Source organism: Strix aluco, chromosome 8 (assembly GCF_031877795.1).
Source record: "Strix aluco isolate bStrAlu1 chromosome 8, bStrAlu1.hap1, whole genome shotgun sequence".
Taxonomy (NCBI): domain Eukaryota; kingdom Metazoa; phylum Chordata; class Aves; order Strigiformes; family Strigidae; genus Strix; species Strix aluco.
Window position 1 is genome coordinate 9,544,288 of NC_133938.1, and position 15,836 is coordinate 9,560,123.

At 45.2% G+C, this 15,836-nt stretch overlaps 1 protein-coding gene across 2 annotated transcripts in view; it reads left to right on the forward strand.

Moving 5' to 3' along the window:
• The first annotated feature begins 443 nt into the window (after positions 1-443).
• Positions 444-15,836, forward strand: part of TRABD2B (TraB domain containing 2B) — a 295,614-nt gene continuing 280,221 nt past the window's right edge. For both annotated transcript variants that reach the window (XM_074832091.1, XM_074832093.1), the window contains exons 1-2: positions 444-916; positions 1,388-1,948. In XM_074832091.1, coding sequence (XP_074688192.1) covers positions 809-916; positions 1,388-1,948 — 669 coding nt within the window. In that variant the 5' untranslated portion in view covers positions 444-808. The remainder of the gene's footprint in view (positions 917-1,387; positions 1,949-15,836) is intronic.

The window sequence follows — 15,836 nt, forward strand, 5'->3', positions numbered from 1 at the left end:
GTGTGATTTTTTTTCACATTGTTTGCGTGCGGAAATGTCGAAACTTCCCCGCTTTCTGCTGTTGGTCTTTACACTGAAGGAAGGGCCACGCAGGTGCCGCTGCCGTTGCGGGGCGGCGGGCGAGGCGGGAACGCCGCCGCCCCTCAGCCGCCGCGCGCGGCTGCGCTGGGCCGCGATCGCCCCCTGGCGGCGGCCCCCGGGGCGGCGGGAGGCGCGGGCGGGCCGGGGCGGCTGCGCGAAACTTTCCGCCGCAGCGCGAGTTTGGCCTCCGCCGGGCGGTGTGTGCGCCGCCGCCCGCGCAGCCCGCCCGTCCCGGGGCGCCGCGGGAGCCCCTCTTGGCCGCCGAATTTGAAAAAAAAAAAAATTTCTTTTTTACTTTTTTATTTTTCTGGCGATTCTCTCTTCCCCCCCCCCCCCGCCCCCGCCCGCCCCAACCTCCTCCCGAACCGGCGGGGCGGGAAGGGAGCTTCTCCGGTCTGCAAAATCAAAGCATGGCGGAGGCTGGCGATGAGAACCGTCCTCCCCAAAGCATCCAGCGCCTCTGACAAGCCCGGAGCCAGAGGGGGTGGGGGTGGGAAAGGGCGGGAGGGGGGAGAGCATGGGAGGGAGGGGGCGGCCAGTCCTTCCCCCTGCACTTGTCAGATGCAGATGGGACTGGCAAAGTTTGTTTGAATAAAAAAAAAAAAAAAAGCCAAAAAAAAAAAAAAGGGGAAGAGCAGGAGGAGGGGGAGGGAAAAAAAAAAAAAGATCCTAGAAATCCAAAAAGGCTCATCTGGGAAGGAGAGAGAGGAGAGCGAGAGGAAGCGGGATGCAACTCAACCTGACGCTGATCTGCTTCGTCTTCGGGGGGTTCCTGCCCGACGCCGCGGCCCGGCGGGAGCAGATGGACACGGGGCAGTGCGACCTGCCCCGCTCGGTGAGCCGGGCCGGGCCGAGCCGGGCCGGGGGGCGCGGCCGCTCGGGGATGCGCGGCTGGCCGCGGGGCTCCGCGGGAGCCGCCGGGGCGCGGACGTGGGAGGGGGGTGGCGGGGGGGGGTGGTGGGGGGGAGGGACCCCACTCTCCGCGCGGACACGCGTGTCCCCGCAGGTGTGGCGCTGCCCCGCGCGTCCCCCGCGAGGGGTGCGGTGTGCCGGCGCGGCGGGGCCCCCTCCGCAGGGATGCGGCGGCCGGGCCGGCGCCCGTGGGGGGGAGCGGGGGTCACGGCGGGGCTCTGCCCCGCGCGGGCCTCTTCATGCCCGTGGAGGGGGCTTGTGCAGGGAGGTGGGGGAGAGGGACCCCCGCGCCTCCTTCCTCCTTGCAGCCCCCAGGGCGGCATTACCACCGTGGGCTGCCTCCTGCCCCTCTGCCCCTCCGCCACTGACCAGCCCCCCGCTGTCCTCCCCGCAGCAAGGAGAGCTCAACTCCTTCCTCTGGACCATCCGCCGCGACCCCCCCGCCTATCTCTTCGGCACCATCCACGTGCCCTACACGCGAGTGTGGGACTTCATCCCCGACAACTCCAAGGCCGCCTTCCACGCCAGCTCCAGCGTCTACTTCGAGCTGGACCTCACCGACCCCTACACCATCTCGGGGCTGGCCAGCTGCCAGATGCTGCCCCACGGGGAGAACCTGCAGGACGTGCTGCCCCGGGAGCTGTACCGCCGCCTCAAACGCCACCTGGACTACATCAAGCTGATGCTGCCCCACTGGATGACCCCGGACCAGCGGGGCAAAGGGCTCTACGCTGACTACCTCTTCAATGCCATCGCCGGCAACTGGGAGCGCAAGAGGCCTGTCTGGGTGATGCTCATGGTGAACTCCTTGACGGAGACGGACATCCGCTCCAGAGGGGTGCCGGTGCTCGATCTCTACCTCGCCCAGGAGGCCGAGAGGATGAAGAAGACGACGGGTGCGGTGGAGAGGGTGGAGGAGCAGTGTCACCCGCTGAACGGGCTCAACTTCTCCCAGGTAAGGAGCCTCCCAGGCCTCATGGCTTATCCCAGGAGGTGGGGGCCGTTCTCCTTGCGTTTCAGTTGGTTTGTGGGGGCGAACCCCAGGCCTGTTGCAACGGGGTGGGTCACTCATGGGCCTCAGCAGCCTTTGCGTCGGGCTGCCCATTCTCCATCACGCCGATCTGTGCTGCCTGCGAAAAACCTGCGATGTGCGCAGCGAGTGCTGCGCGTTTATCGTGTGTATTATTTATTTGAGAGGCAAATGTCCAGGGTGTGAATGTGTGTGTCCACTGGTTTGCCACTTGTGAGGGAAACTTTCATGCCCCCCGTCCTGTCCCGGAGCTGGGTAAAAAGTGCTTTTTAAAAAGTGTTTGTTTGTTTTTAAGTCAAGCAGCTCTGTGGTACTTGTCAGGAAGAGGATGAAGCATGAACAATGAAAAAAAGAATTTCGACATTGTTCAAATAGATTTAAGTACGTGCAAACTGTCGGTCGTCTTTTTAGTAGTCACTGCAGGGCAAAACAAACTGTGCTCAAGTTGCCCTCATACTGGGGGAAATTAAGTGTGCAATCTGCATGGATTTTTTTCATTTTAGAACAGGTAAAGTTCAGCAAAAAGAAAAGGACATAGATTAAGAAACTAAAGTTATTGGTGTAACTGGACTCCAGAATTCTTTCAGTGGATTTAGCTTTAAACAACCAAATACTAAGCCATGCGATCTATTTCATTTCAGTGGATTAATCAGGAACACAGTCACAGCTATTGACTTTGCTTTGTGAAACTGTTTATATGAAATCAGATTTACTAGAAATTCAGGAAATGAATGTGTGTGGAAGAAAACAAATAATCCAGGGGAAATTTAAGATGGTGTCAGTTACTGCTATGATATTTCGTTTTTAACCTGCTTTTCCTCATTAGTTTCGGATCAGCCTATTTCCAGCTTTATCTTACTGTCCTAGTTTGAGCAAAAAAATTCTTGGTGATGTGGGAATAAGGATTAAAGACTGATCTTTAGTGTGATTAAAATGTCCTTAGAGTGCCTTCACCCCCCTCTCCCCCGAAGTCTAGTGGGAACTGTTTTAAGGGGGAAAAGTCTGGCTTTCACTAACATTTGGTTCATCTGATATTTCAACTAGAAGTCTAATTCTGCATACAGCCTTCAGAGGAGAAGATTGGTTGCATACACTTTTGGAGGGAGTTTCTTGTTTATCAACAAAAATAATTAGAAGAAAGCCCCTCAGGACCTTTGCATTAATTAACACACATGCAAAACAAGGAATTCGTTTTACCCTGTTCTGTTTGAAAGGTTTAAGTGCCTATCCTCTCTATTGAACGCCTTCTTTAAGGTGAGGTAAAAATAATTAACCATTCCAGACATCCAATAGAATTTGGTTGTATTAGGTCAAAAATGGCAGTTAGAATCAAGCACATGAAAGCACTTGGTTAAAAATGTACCACTTGGAAGCCTTTTAAATGTGAATCATATTACATTTTCTTCTTTTTCGAGAGAGAGAGCAAGCGAGCGACAGAGAAAGGAAAAGGGACAAAGTACAAAACTCACTGCTGCTCTTACCATAATTCTGTTTTCTCTCTAAATTTTAAATAGCAACAAAAATTTCCCCTTCTTTTTGCTACAATACTAATCTAGTCTAAAAAAATCAGCAAAGGTATTACTGCTATTGGCAAGTAAAGGACAATCATTTATGCAAAGTGTTTGTGCTGATTAAAAAAATACATTACATTTTAATTATTACAGAGAATTGATATTGCTTCTAAAATAGATCAATGTTCAGGAGGATTTTTCCTCGGTTGAAGCTTTTTCTGGGAACAAGGCCACCAGAACAACATGAGACAAAATTAAAACAAACCAGATATTTATTTTCTTGCTTCCTCTAGATTTCATGCATCCTGACACCTGGCTAGTTGTTTAACAATAGTAATTTGTAATGTTATCACACCGTCTGGCAGTCCTACTGCTTGGTGTATTACTGTGCTAATTTAGTGGAGTGGATTACTATTGGTAGGTTTCACCTCCCAATTTCAGGTCTTGGAGCCTTCCTTAAGCAACACGTAATTAAAACACACTAAAATGGAAATCAGAAATTGAGCAGCTTTTGTCTTGTAGGGTGTTTGCACAGTTTGATGAGAACATCTGTGATAAATTACATTTCCAAATCTGCTAAGGGCATCAGCAGTTTTTACCTGTTTTCAGCATTACTGTTACGGGAATTCTGCACGTAATTTCTGCATTCAGAATTCAGGTTTTAAAACTGTGTCTTGCTGAATCATGTCAATGCTTTTGTTTCCCCCATCTCCAAAGTCCAGTATTTTTGCACTAAGCAAATTAAAAAAGAGAAAAAAAGCTGCTTTTTTTTTTTTTTTTTTAATTTCTTCCCCTCAAAGGCAGCTTTGTGCTACTACAAATATTTAATCTGACTACATGTACCAAATCTGTTAATCTGATACTGTGAGGAGGAGGAAATCTAGGAGTGGTCCCGGTGTGGTACTTGGTTTTGATCTGCTCTGAAAGAAAGCGGATACACTTGCATTTTTGACCAGGAACGATCTTTGAAACGTTCTGTGCGTGGCTTTGAAATGTTGATTGTTTTAGCCGGATGAAAAGATTAAGGTGGCTCATATAATTAGCTGCTTCCTGGAGAGCCAGCTCTTGCAGGTAGAGCAGGGCACATTGTTTTCTATTGTAAACCCAGAAATGTTGTAGCTTGATGCTGCACTCTCCCTGAAATCTCTGCTCAGTTATTTATGCCGCTCTCCCAAGTGGGCACTGCTCCGATCCCCTTGCTTTCCTGCTGACTGGCTGCTTTCATGGCTCCCGGAGGGAGCATCCTCACTCCCCATGGGACTCTGGCAGCTGCTGGTCACACAGTCTGTGCCCCAGGTATTGTATAGGTGGTGGCAAGGTGTCTGAATCACAGCAAAAGCCTGTGTTGGGAGCCTGGCAACAGGGGAATTCAGATCAGGTTTGGGTCAGGTTGAAATTTCACTGTTCCTTGCTTGGTATACAAAGTTTCAGGGTGGAACAGAGAGAGCTAAGAAGCAGGCAAAGAAAAGGAAGCAGACAACTTTTCTGTCTGACAGTGTAGATGTTTATTTACAGAGTGGCCAGAAAAGTGCAAAATCAAGTGGGCCAGGACTGAGAAGAGCTGGTGAGGGGCGGATGGCATTCAGGGCCTTCAGAGGCACTGCAGCCAGCGCCATGATCTGCAGCTGGTGCCATGACAGGCCGTGAGGAATTGCCCGTGTGTCCTCCGAGGGCTAACCTGGGAGAGGGTTAAGCTTTTCCTCCTCCTTGGGACCCTCATGTGGGTCTGTGGTGAAAAGCTCTCCCCAGGCTGACATACGCTGTTGTTGGAGTAAGGAGGGCGGTGATGGTGGCTCCTGCAGCTGCTCAGGTCTGTCTGTGTCCACCCTGATCGCCCAGGGCTGTGGTGGAACCACAGCTCGGCCCCAGGGGTGAGCACCCTCAGGCAGCATCGTGTCCCCACTAAAAGACTGTACGGTCAGCAAGGGGAAGGTCTTACTCCTCCACCCAAGCCGCTCTGCCCTAGAGACGTGGATTGTAGGTCTCACTTGTGTTTTATCTGGTTTCTCAGCAAGATGCCCGGACCGAGACAGCATTGATATCCCTTCCTCCAAGTTAGAAATAAAATCCCTCTACCATCTCATCCAGAGCTTGCTTTCTTCAGGGAGAATCTACATTCAGCTTGCATCAGATGCCCTGAATCCCAAGGTTCGTGAGGGGAATTCTGTGTCAGGGCCTGACTTCACCCTGCCTTGTCTGTGGGGGAAGCCGTCAGGCCGGAGGGGAACTGCCGGCACCCCCTTTTCTCTTCCTCCACTGGTTGGGGCTTGTGAAGCCCTGACTGTGGTCTTCTCCGGCCGGTATCATTTCCAACTGCAGGGGGAGATGTTAAATGTCAAACCAGTGTTGATTGGATCAGAGACGGCCTCAAAGAAAGAAACCTTAGACCGTGCAAGATTAAACTTCACACTTCACCATTCTTCCCCTTTCATTTATTTGCCGCCTCATTCTCTGCACAAATAAACCTCGTCTCCCTGCTTTCTACCAATGAGACAGCATTCAAGGGGCAGGAATGACTTTGTTAACAAAATCAGTCTTCATTTCCCAGGTCCTGCTGTTCCATCAAACCCTAGGACATGGCAGCTTTGATTACTCTAGTGATAGGATTAGAGGGGGAACAAGTCCTGTTTAATAAAAGGCCGATGGGTGGTCCATCATGTTTGGTCACTGACAGATCTGCAGTCTTGGAGCTGGACCTTCAGTGGCAAAACAGCAGGAGACAGTAGTACATAGACAGGGCCATGGCCTGGATTTGCTATTCCATCTTCCCTGTCCCCTTCAGAACTTATACATTTCTGTGATCACAAAGCTGGGACTCTTAGAGCTGACAGGGACTGGTATAGCTGACTTCAAGGGAAATTTACCTGTTTATACTAATGAAAGATCCAGGCTCAAAGTTTTCCAAACTGGATTAAAGGGCTCAGTTTCAGAGCTAGTTGACTTTTGACAGTCTGTGTAGTTTATTTGAGGGACTATTACTGATTTTTTTTTAAATTTTATTTTATTTTTTGTAGGAAAAGTGGTTTTTGCCTAACAGAAGTTGTGCCTTTTTGCTTTTAAAAAAATTCAGGCTTCGTGAAAAGGGCAAGAATCATCAAAAATAACTTAGTATCATCTGTTTTGATTGCTGAATATTGTTGAAAGAAGTGTTGTTACAAAGTTTGTTTATACATAGCTATACATAACGCACATAGTTTTCAGCTTGCTGTCTTTAATTAAACTATCACCCCCTTCTCCTCCCCGCACCCCAGGATAAAAAAATTTCCCCTGGTAAAATTAACCTTGGTGTAGAAATTCATACATAGAAATCCTTCCGTTTAACTAAATCCTTCCAAATTCAACTAATGAATACGAGTGGAGCTGCTTTACGTCTTTACCCGGGGAACTGTTGAGGGTGAAACTATGCAGGTATTAAAACTACTGTAGTCACAGTAACACCTGAAAGGATCAGCAGCTGACGTTTTATAGCTGTAACTAACTGTACGTGTTGCTCTTTACAGCCAGTTACTCTGTGCTTCTTCACCACAGCCCCCTTGAAAGGCCCACCCTGGCATTTGATGCTTATTAAGAAAAAAGCCACTCAGTTAATGATGGCTCGAGGGGCAGTTGGCAATTCATCTATTGTATTTATTGTGTATATAACTGCAAGAAGTGTTTGTAGAACAGGTTAGATATAAGTCCTTCCTTTCCCTCTGATCCTTCACACCTCCCTTGGTAAGATCCAAGCCCAGGACAGGTGTACCTGCCTCCCATGACAGATCTGAAGAGGACTCTGCTGCTTCATTTGTTTGCAAAATTATGGGTGCTGCTTATGATGGTTTTTAGGCAGGAACTGCATCTTTGTAAGGTGGGCTTTAACAGGAACAAACCCCCAGAAAACAGCAGCAAACAAGCCTGACACTCAGGGGAGTCCCCGCTGTATTTGAGGTGGCTGAACATTACCAATGTATAGAAGTCAAGTTGCAGAGTTGTGCTATTTTTTCCTGTGTGTGTGGCGCGAGGTGAGGTGAGGTCAGAGCGTGGCCTCTTTGGCTCTGGCAATGCCTGGCCTCGGCAGCAGCAGCCCTGGTACTGCTGCAGCGTGAGAGAGCACCCAGGCATGTGCTTTGCTCCTGGGAGGAGATTCACTCCCCAAGCTCTGCTTCAGGGAAGGGGATCAGAAGAGGGACAGATAACCCCAAATCCATCCCCGTACTTAGGCACTGACGCTGCTTTCAAATTCCTGTTGGATCTCCCCTGCAGCAGTTTGCCACCTCTGAGCTGCTCAACCAATAAGTGCAAAATACCCTCCTCTTCAATAAATGGTATTTCCACAGTAATAATTTTCTCTGTTTGTTGTCTGCTGTCAGTTTCTGATACTGTTGCAACAGCAGTCAGGATCCTGCACTGGGCCCAGAGTGCTTTGCTTATAAACAGAACGAACCATTGACCTTAAAAACCTCAACTTCAAGTATAGTGCAACCTACAGTCCTCAGAAAGTCTTTAACAGCCTCCCCTCAGCTCCCTAGTGAGTAGCAATCCATGTTATAAAGCCAGCCCACATCATTCAGGCTAGTCAGAGGTTCCTGTATTGAAAAGGCCAGAAATGATCTTAAGCAAGGGCACTCATTCACCTTGCACTCCTGCGGAGACGGAGATCGGTGGCAGGGTTCCTGGCAAAGCATATTTGGGAACTTCAGAGGAGCGTACTGTAAAATAACAGGTTTCCTCTGTGCTAGGCTTTACACTGCAAACCCTTATTAATCTCTTCACTGTCATTAGGAGTTGATGAGACAGGTAAAAGGCAGAAGAAATCACAGAGGTACTGCTTGAGCCACATGAAATTGGTGTGATTTCTTTCATCTTTTGGCCCTGTTAGAGGGGTTCCCTGCATGCTTGGATGAGGGACTGTAAAATTACTTCCTCAGCGCACAGTGTTTAGGATAGCACAAAAATGGAGATTTTCAGCAATGACCAGTGTTTTGCTAACTTCATTTTTTTAACTTTCAAGAGTCAGTGTTAGAAGAGCCCTATTTTGCAGGAAAATATATCTGCCTTGTGGCCAAACACTTTCCTAAATCCCTCTTTCAAGCTGACAAGCAATTCAGATCCTAGATGCTACCAGATTTAAAATCTGCAGAAAGCACTATGGGTTGATCACAACACTTCAGTATCTTTCTAAACCTCTCAAATTATTTATAGGTTGCAGTCACTAAGACATTTTTCTGAACATTGCAACAATTTTTGAACCCAATACTCTTTCTGTAACCCATAAAGCATTATGGCTTCCAGCTCACTTGAGACACCAGAAATTAAACTGGTGCCTGCAGAGCAGGCAGATAAACTGCAGATACCAGTGTTTGAACTTAATATCTCGGTTCTTGGACTGGAATTGGAACAAGGCTATACTCACTGGAGAGTGGGAGCAGACATGCAACTAAAATGTGTGGCTGGTTGTATTCATCACAACAGCTAGTATTATGGTGTCTCATTCATCTCCATGGATTGGCTTTTTCTGGTGTTCAAGAGAACAATATAGCTGCCTTGTGTTATCGTTATTGTTTATTGGATCTAGTTGTCATTTAAATGCACAGAGAATTAGAAGTGACACAGTTAATACCTGTGTCAGGAGCTCAAGCAGGAATTAGCACAGATGACTGCTGATGTTATCACTAGTTATTCCAACAGCAGTCCTTACTATTTGGGTTTCCAATTTTTAGAGCTTCTGCTGCAAGTCATTTCAGGACTTCTAGCACAATATAAATGAAACTTGCTAAAAACTGTAAATTAAAACCATGTGTTCAGCATTCTGGGATGGATGTTGTATGACTTGAGGAGGCTCATTAGCAAAAGTATTTTTAGTTTGAATGAGATCAAAGACCCTAGGTTTTCCACTCAGTGTCATTTAACGTAGGCCTAGACACCCTATTTCTCATCATACGTAGATTTCCATAGGCCAGTTATGTCTGAAGAAATCATCATCCCTGAAATATTGTAATTAGATTTATTATCAGTGGACCACTGCTGATCACCTCTGTCCAGGCACTGCAACAACACAGGGTTGAAGAGTCATGCAGATGGCAAAAGGGAGTTTTATTACTGACTTCTTCAAAATCAGGATTGCAACCCATGCCAGTGGGTAGCAGTGTTAGATGCGAAAGGCCGTTAGTATGAATGAAATCCTATATGTTGTACTTATTCCAGAGTGTCCCTTGAAGCCAGGGATAACGCTGAACTATTCCCAGGAACTTCTATTGGCAAATAGAGAAAGGACTGTAAAAAAAGAAAAAGAAAGTGTTCTGATTTCTTCTTTTCCTAGGCTCAGTTAACATGAAGGTTATGAAACCTTTCAAATGAATTCCGGTTCAGAGGTTCTTCATGCTTGGGTATCGCTGCAAAATGACAGAGTTCATTGAGATGGGCATGGAGAAAAGCTAGCAATTCAGTCGCAGCCAACACGTTAGCTGTAACAGCACAATTAAGGGAATAACAGTAAATGCTTTACGTTTTCCCCAGATTGCTTCAAACTTGCTTCTTCTACCCTAACTCTTGTATTGGGGCACCCGTTGGGAGACACAGATATTCCCAATACATAGAACAGAGAAGAAGCTGCCTCATAGAGCAAAGCGATATTCATCAGGCTCCCTTTGTGAGCCAAGGAATGAGAAAAAGGAAACAGAAATCTTCAAGTTACTGTCAAACCTCTCTCTATTTTAATAAAAGTCAACTTACGAGGAACACAGGGAAAATATTTCTTTAAAGTAGGAGATGCTATGTCTTGAAAGTATCCCCTCAATATTTTAAAGACTGTATTAAATCCAAGGTCTCCATTAGGCTCCCTCACTTGTTAACAATCACAATGAAGACTGATTATTCTCTGTACGCTTTCTGCCACCGCACAAATTTTGCTTTCCTTTGATTCCTTGCAGGCTTTTCCTATTACAGGTGACAGCATAATAGTGATGGGGAATATTTATTTAAATGTGAGACAAAATGCTCACAGTATAGGAGGTTGCAGAGTCAGCAGAGGGGGAGAGGGCAAAAGGGTGATTTGAGAAACATGCCCAACTTTTTGAAGGTCTTTGTATTTTTGGCATGTGATTGATTTACAATTTGATTGATTTACAATTTTATAAATTATCACTGAAATGAATGTTATTCCAGCAGTCAAATGTGATGGGAGACATCCCAATGTGTCCCATTGGTTCTAAAGCACTGGTAAAATCATCATAGCACTATTAATTGCAGGAGAGCTAAGCCTTACACTGTGTGAAGGGCTGGTCCTGACATACTGGGAGCCAACAGGGATGCTAACTTGTAGTTTGCTTTCAAGCTAACATAATTCTTTGGTTTTGGGATATCTCAGGGGCAAGAGAGGTGCAAGTATGCTAAAGGGTCTCAAATTGGTTGTTTTTCTAAGAGTTAAGTATACAGAAAGCCCTTCTTTTTCATAATGACTTTCTTTCCTGATTAGAAAGAACATTCTCAAAAAAGCTCATTATTTGCTTGCTGGAGAACATAACTCGCTAAGACATAGAATCAAGTAAAGTCAAATTTCTATTGCCAAGTTATGGCCAAAACAATTCTAATATGGTCTGGCCTTCAAACAGCTGGGATGCTCAGTTCCTTCATCATTTCTCCTTTCCATTCTGCAGAATACCAGGGAGATATTTTCTCCCTGGTGTGAGCATCAGGCCATAAAACCAGATTATACCATCCTGAAATAATCCAGGTCTTTTGGTGGCAAGATGAAGTTCAGAGGGTCAAGGCAGCAGGCCTTCACAGGCATGAAACACTATTCAACTTTATGGACTGGCTTGTCGCTGTATGCAGACTTGCACTGACTAGCTTTTTACCCAGATAATTGTGTGAGGCCAGGGAGGATTTTCTTTATTAACTCAAGTGGCTTGGCTGTGAAATGAGACCTACTGTACAGTATATAATTCAAGCTCACTTTCAAAGGCATTTTTGTTGAAGCTGGGTATCCAGAGAGACCTGAGCCTTTAACATGTATGCATCTGAAACACACTCCAGAAACTTAATAATTTAAGGTCAGCATTTATACTGGTTCATGTTCCGGTAATGGAATAGTTCTTGCTTTAAAAAAATACTCTATTTATATCTTAATATATAAAGGTGTGTTTTTTCTGAGAAAGAAACTGACTGCATTGAACACTTGCTGTGTGTTAAATATGACTGGATAAGCCTGTGAGGGACGTACCGTGTAGAGACTTCAGCAAATTATGGCTCTGAAGTTGAAAGCAAGCATAGCTGGGTGCGCTTGGTGTACGTTCTCAAACCTGAAAGTATTAATTGTTTAGAATCACTTGTAGTAGTACCCTTTTGTGTCTTGGGAAGTACAAAGAGCTGTAATCTCCCAAAAGGTGTCGTATTCTGGATGGATTTTGTCATTACTGACAAAGAGATCCCAGTGGAAGATATCCCTAGGAATGCAAAACACAATCACCAAAACCCACACGAGATCCCTTATCATGCTCTCTCTAAAGCTGTTGCAGATTCATTTGAATTACACTGGAAAGATTTATCTCTAATTAATGGAGCACTCTTCATTTTTTAAAATTGAGTTGTTGTGCAACACATCAAGTAACAATGTCATAACACATCATAAATCAGTTTGTTCACTGAAGGATTCTAGATGAGTTAATCTAACACCCTGGACACAGTTCATGAGCAGTTAATTTTAGCAGTTCTCTTTGATTTATATCAGTTAAGGCAAAGCAACTCCAGCCATTATGGAGTAGAGTCAAAACTGGTTAACGGCAAAGCAAGTACAGACAAAGATTGTTCAGAGATAAAGCCTTTGGCAGATCATTCACAGGATCTTTGCTTTATATAGAACAATTGTAGCTCTAATACCAGCAGTGCAGACACTCTGGGACAAAGAGAAAACACACACACACACCAAACCACAGAAGAAAACCACACACACCACTTCGTACTTGCATCTAACAAGAAAGTCAAACTAAAGTTCACCAACCCTGATGTAGTTACCAAAGAACTCCATGGCAGGCAATGAGATGGGAAGAAATACCCCCAAAAAGACATTCAGGAATTATTCCCATTGTTACTGGGAGAAACTGAGAACGTTTGATTTGAAACACAAAGTCATTCGGCAGCCTGCCAAATGCCATTTATCTCAAGGTCATGCAGCATAAATAACCCCAAGAGTTAGCTTTAAAGCGGAGGAGCAGGAGGGAGCTAAACAAAAATAAGGGGAGGGATTCTCTCTCTTCCCTGTGGACATTCAGCATGCTGCTGACAAGGTTTCAAGGCCTGGCACTCCTAACGAGTCTGGTATATTAAAGGTAGTAAAACACATGAAGAGCAGGGAGTACAGCTGAATGTTGCAGCCTGGAAGGGACCATGGTTTGAGACCAAGCCACTAAGCTGTCATGCATTTTCTGCAAGAATTAGTCAGAGAGACTAATTAAAAAGGAATTCATCCAGAGAAAATTTTCCTCTTGGAAGTTTAAGTCTGAAAAGATTGATCCCTGTTATACAGTAGGGACAACCAACATTTATTTACTGTTTGACTGGGTGGTCACATGCATTTTCCTGTTCTTCCAACACACCAAAGCATCAGAGCCTCCTTATATTTTTAAAAGTAAAACAAGCTTAGCAACTGTCATGTCTAGTAATCCATCATCCCTATGAGTCAGGGAAGGAAGGGGTGTGTTTTGCTGAGATCGCTTAGACCTGACAGTATAGCTTTGAAGATACCAATGGGAGAATCCCAAAAGACTTGGCACCCGTTCTTCCTTTCTCTGGGGTAAAGTTCAGTGTAGTTCCCCTTAAAACAAATTAAACAAATACACAGTCCTTGAATCTGGACCCCTAAACTGTATCTCTGTGGTCCCTGAAACTGGGCAACATGTCTCTCTCATTGGTTTATATAGAAAGGAGTTTTGTGTAGCCAAATAATTCATTAAGAGAATTTGGAAGAAAAAAAAAGTCAATATTCTAATTTATTTGTGATTTAGATAGGCTTAAAAAGCAGACTGAGTGGAGTTGCTTGTGATTTCATGTTGAATCCTTGGTGCCATGAAAAAAGTGAACTAAGCTCACCAAGTCAGAAGGAGTTTCAAACTGAAAGTGTTTTGATTGAGCTTTCCCTTTCATAGTTCAGCCAGCACTGCTAGAGATCACTATACAGAGTCCTCTACATCTGTAGTGTCTGAGCACCATTGCTCCCGAACAGAAAGGAAGCAAGTTGGGTGTCTGAATAAGGAACCCTGATCGTTAATGTATACATAGAGGGCACTTTTATATCTGTAGGCCTTGCATAACATGTTGGAAACTGAAGCATGATTTCAGAAGCTGAAATATCCCAAATATGTTATTACATCTGGGGCTAAGACTGTGATTTATCCATCTATAAATTTCTCTTATCCCTTTCAACTTCTTTAATTCTCTTACAAAAAGAAGTATTTGTATGTGAGGGGACTAGAGTCAATGAGATGGTGATGTGAAGGGGACATCTACAGAATTCTAGGCTGATTGCAGACTCCAGAACCTGCAGTTCTTCAGGTGATGTATTATGGGACACATCTCCATCCCTTGGTAACTAGAGCAGCTCGACCCATCAGTGCACCCTATTTTAGTCCCTAATGAAACTGAGTGTCTCAAACCCAAATGATCTTTAAAAATGGCAGAGAGCATAGAATTGCATCATTAGCAATGAGCCAAAGGCTTTTGTGTTGCAACAACTTTTGTTGAGGGATTATTGTGTTGAAAATCCACTGATTTTGGCATGGGCTAGAGAACTCAGCAGTTCCACTTTGCATGTCCTGCCATCATTCAGCAGGCAGACCCTGTTGCTAGACATCGCAGTAGGGCAGCCAGTTGGCTTCTCCCAACCTCCTTAGGTTTCCAGATGTCATAACAAAATGAGAGAGAGAGACTTAGCCATCTTCCATTTGTTTACGCTGAAGCTGCTAGGCAGAGACCAAGCCACAACACTGCACAGCTTTTCAAAAAGGACTTAATAGGCCTCTCTGTAAACAGATCTAAATATTTGCTCCAGTGACATTTATCGCATCACACGTCTGGCGCGAGTGTTTTGTCCTTGGTTTGCTTGCGTGTTTGGATTCTCTTATAAACATTAATGAAGTGCTTGAATACAAATGAATAATCCTCCCCCCTTCTTCCCACCCTGGAGGGGAGGGGAATGGGAGGGCATGAAGTAATAATAGTTCAACCTTCAACCCATAATTGCTCAGTACATTTTGATGACAGCTTTCGTTCTCACATGTTTTAAAAGACTTTATTCGGTGTGTACATCCATGCAGAAGGCACTGCACCTTTCTTCAAAGGCAGCTACAGCTGGGGTTGGGGTAGGGGGTAGTTAGCACACAGCAATGTGTCATTTGATGTTTCATTAGTCGTAGCAAGTTGACCTGCTGCTGGGTTCCCAACAGGACAGCAGAATTGTGTCCCATCTACAAGTCTTTTAATAGGGGATATATTCAATATATTCTTCCATAGGCATCTGCTTTTGGCTATTGGCTGGACAGAATAATGGGCCTGAAACACCTCTGATCTAATTCCATATGGCTGTTCATCTGCCTCTTGCTGAAGAACTGAGGTCATTTAATAGGTATTTTTCAATTACCTAAAGCTTGAATATGACTGGAGACAATGTGCTTCCGTATAGCCCCTTCTGTTCTCTCAGTGCCTTTATGGAGGACGTAGGTCCTAGAAAGTGGGCTTTTGATTTCCTCGCTGAAGGAGAGAGGAGGGTATTGGTAAGGAAAGACTGACCAAATCTTGTTTCCATAGGTGGTTATCGTGGGGGCAACCTTTAGAGTATTTTTTTATTTTCTAGGATATGAGGCCATAAAACAATTATGTTGGATGCCTGTTTCCTGATCATAAGAGGGGTGAAGTTGTTAAGCATATCAAGGCTTAATTTCTTAACCTGCTACAGACTGAGAAAACATTCTCTCATTCATGTGTGGGAACAGTTACAGTACTACTCCTTTCTCCCCATCCAGTTCAAAATGTCACAATATCTTCCATGCACAATGAATTGCCATCATCTTCTGTCAGGTGGAACAATGCTTTGCTCAAGACCTTACTAAGCATCTTCAGTTTCTGCAGCTGGGCTTGTAGGAGCAGTGGTTTGGCTTGCTTGGAAACCAATAATAAAAAAAATTCCATATTAGCCAAGAGGGTCTTGTCAGAAATTCCCCAAACTCGTGCAGCTAAGCTCTCAGTTCTTTGTTAAGAGCAAAAGTGCTGCATTTAAGCTGTGGGACATAAAAGAAGTAATCAATGCCTAGAAAGTAATCAAAAGTTCATTC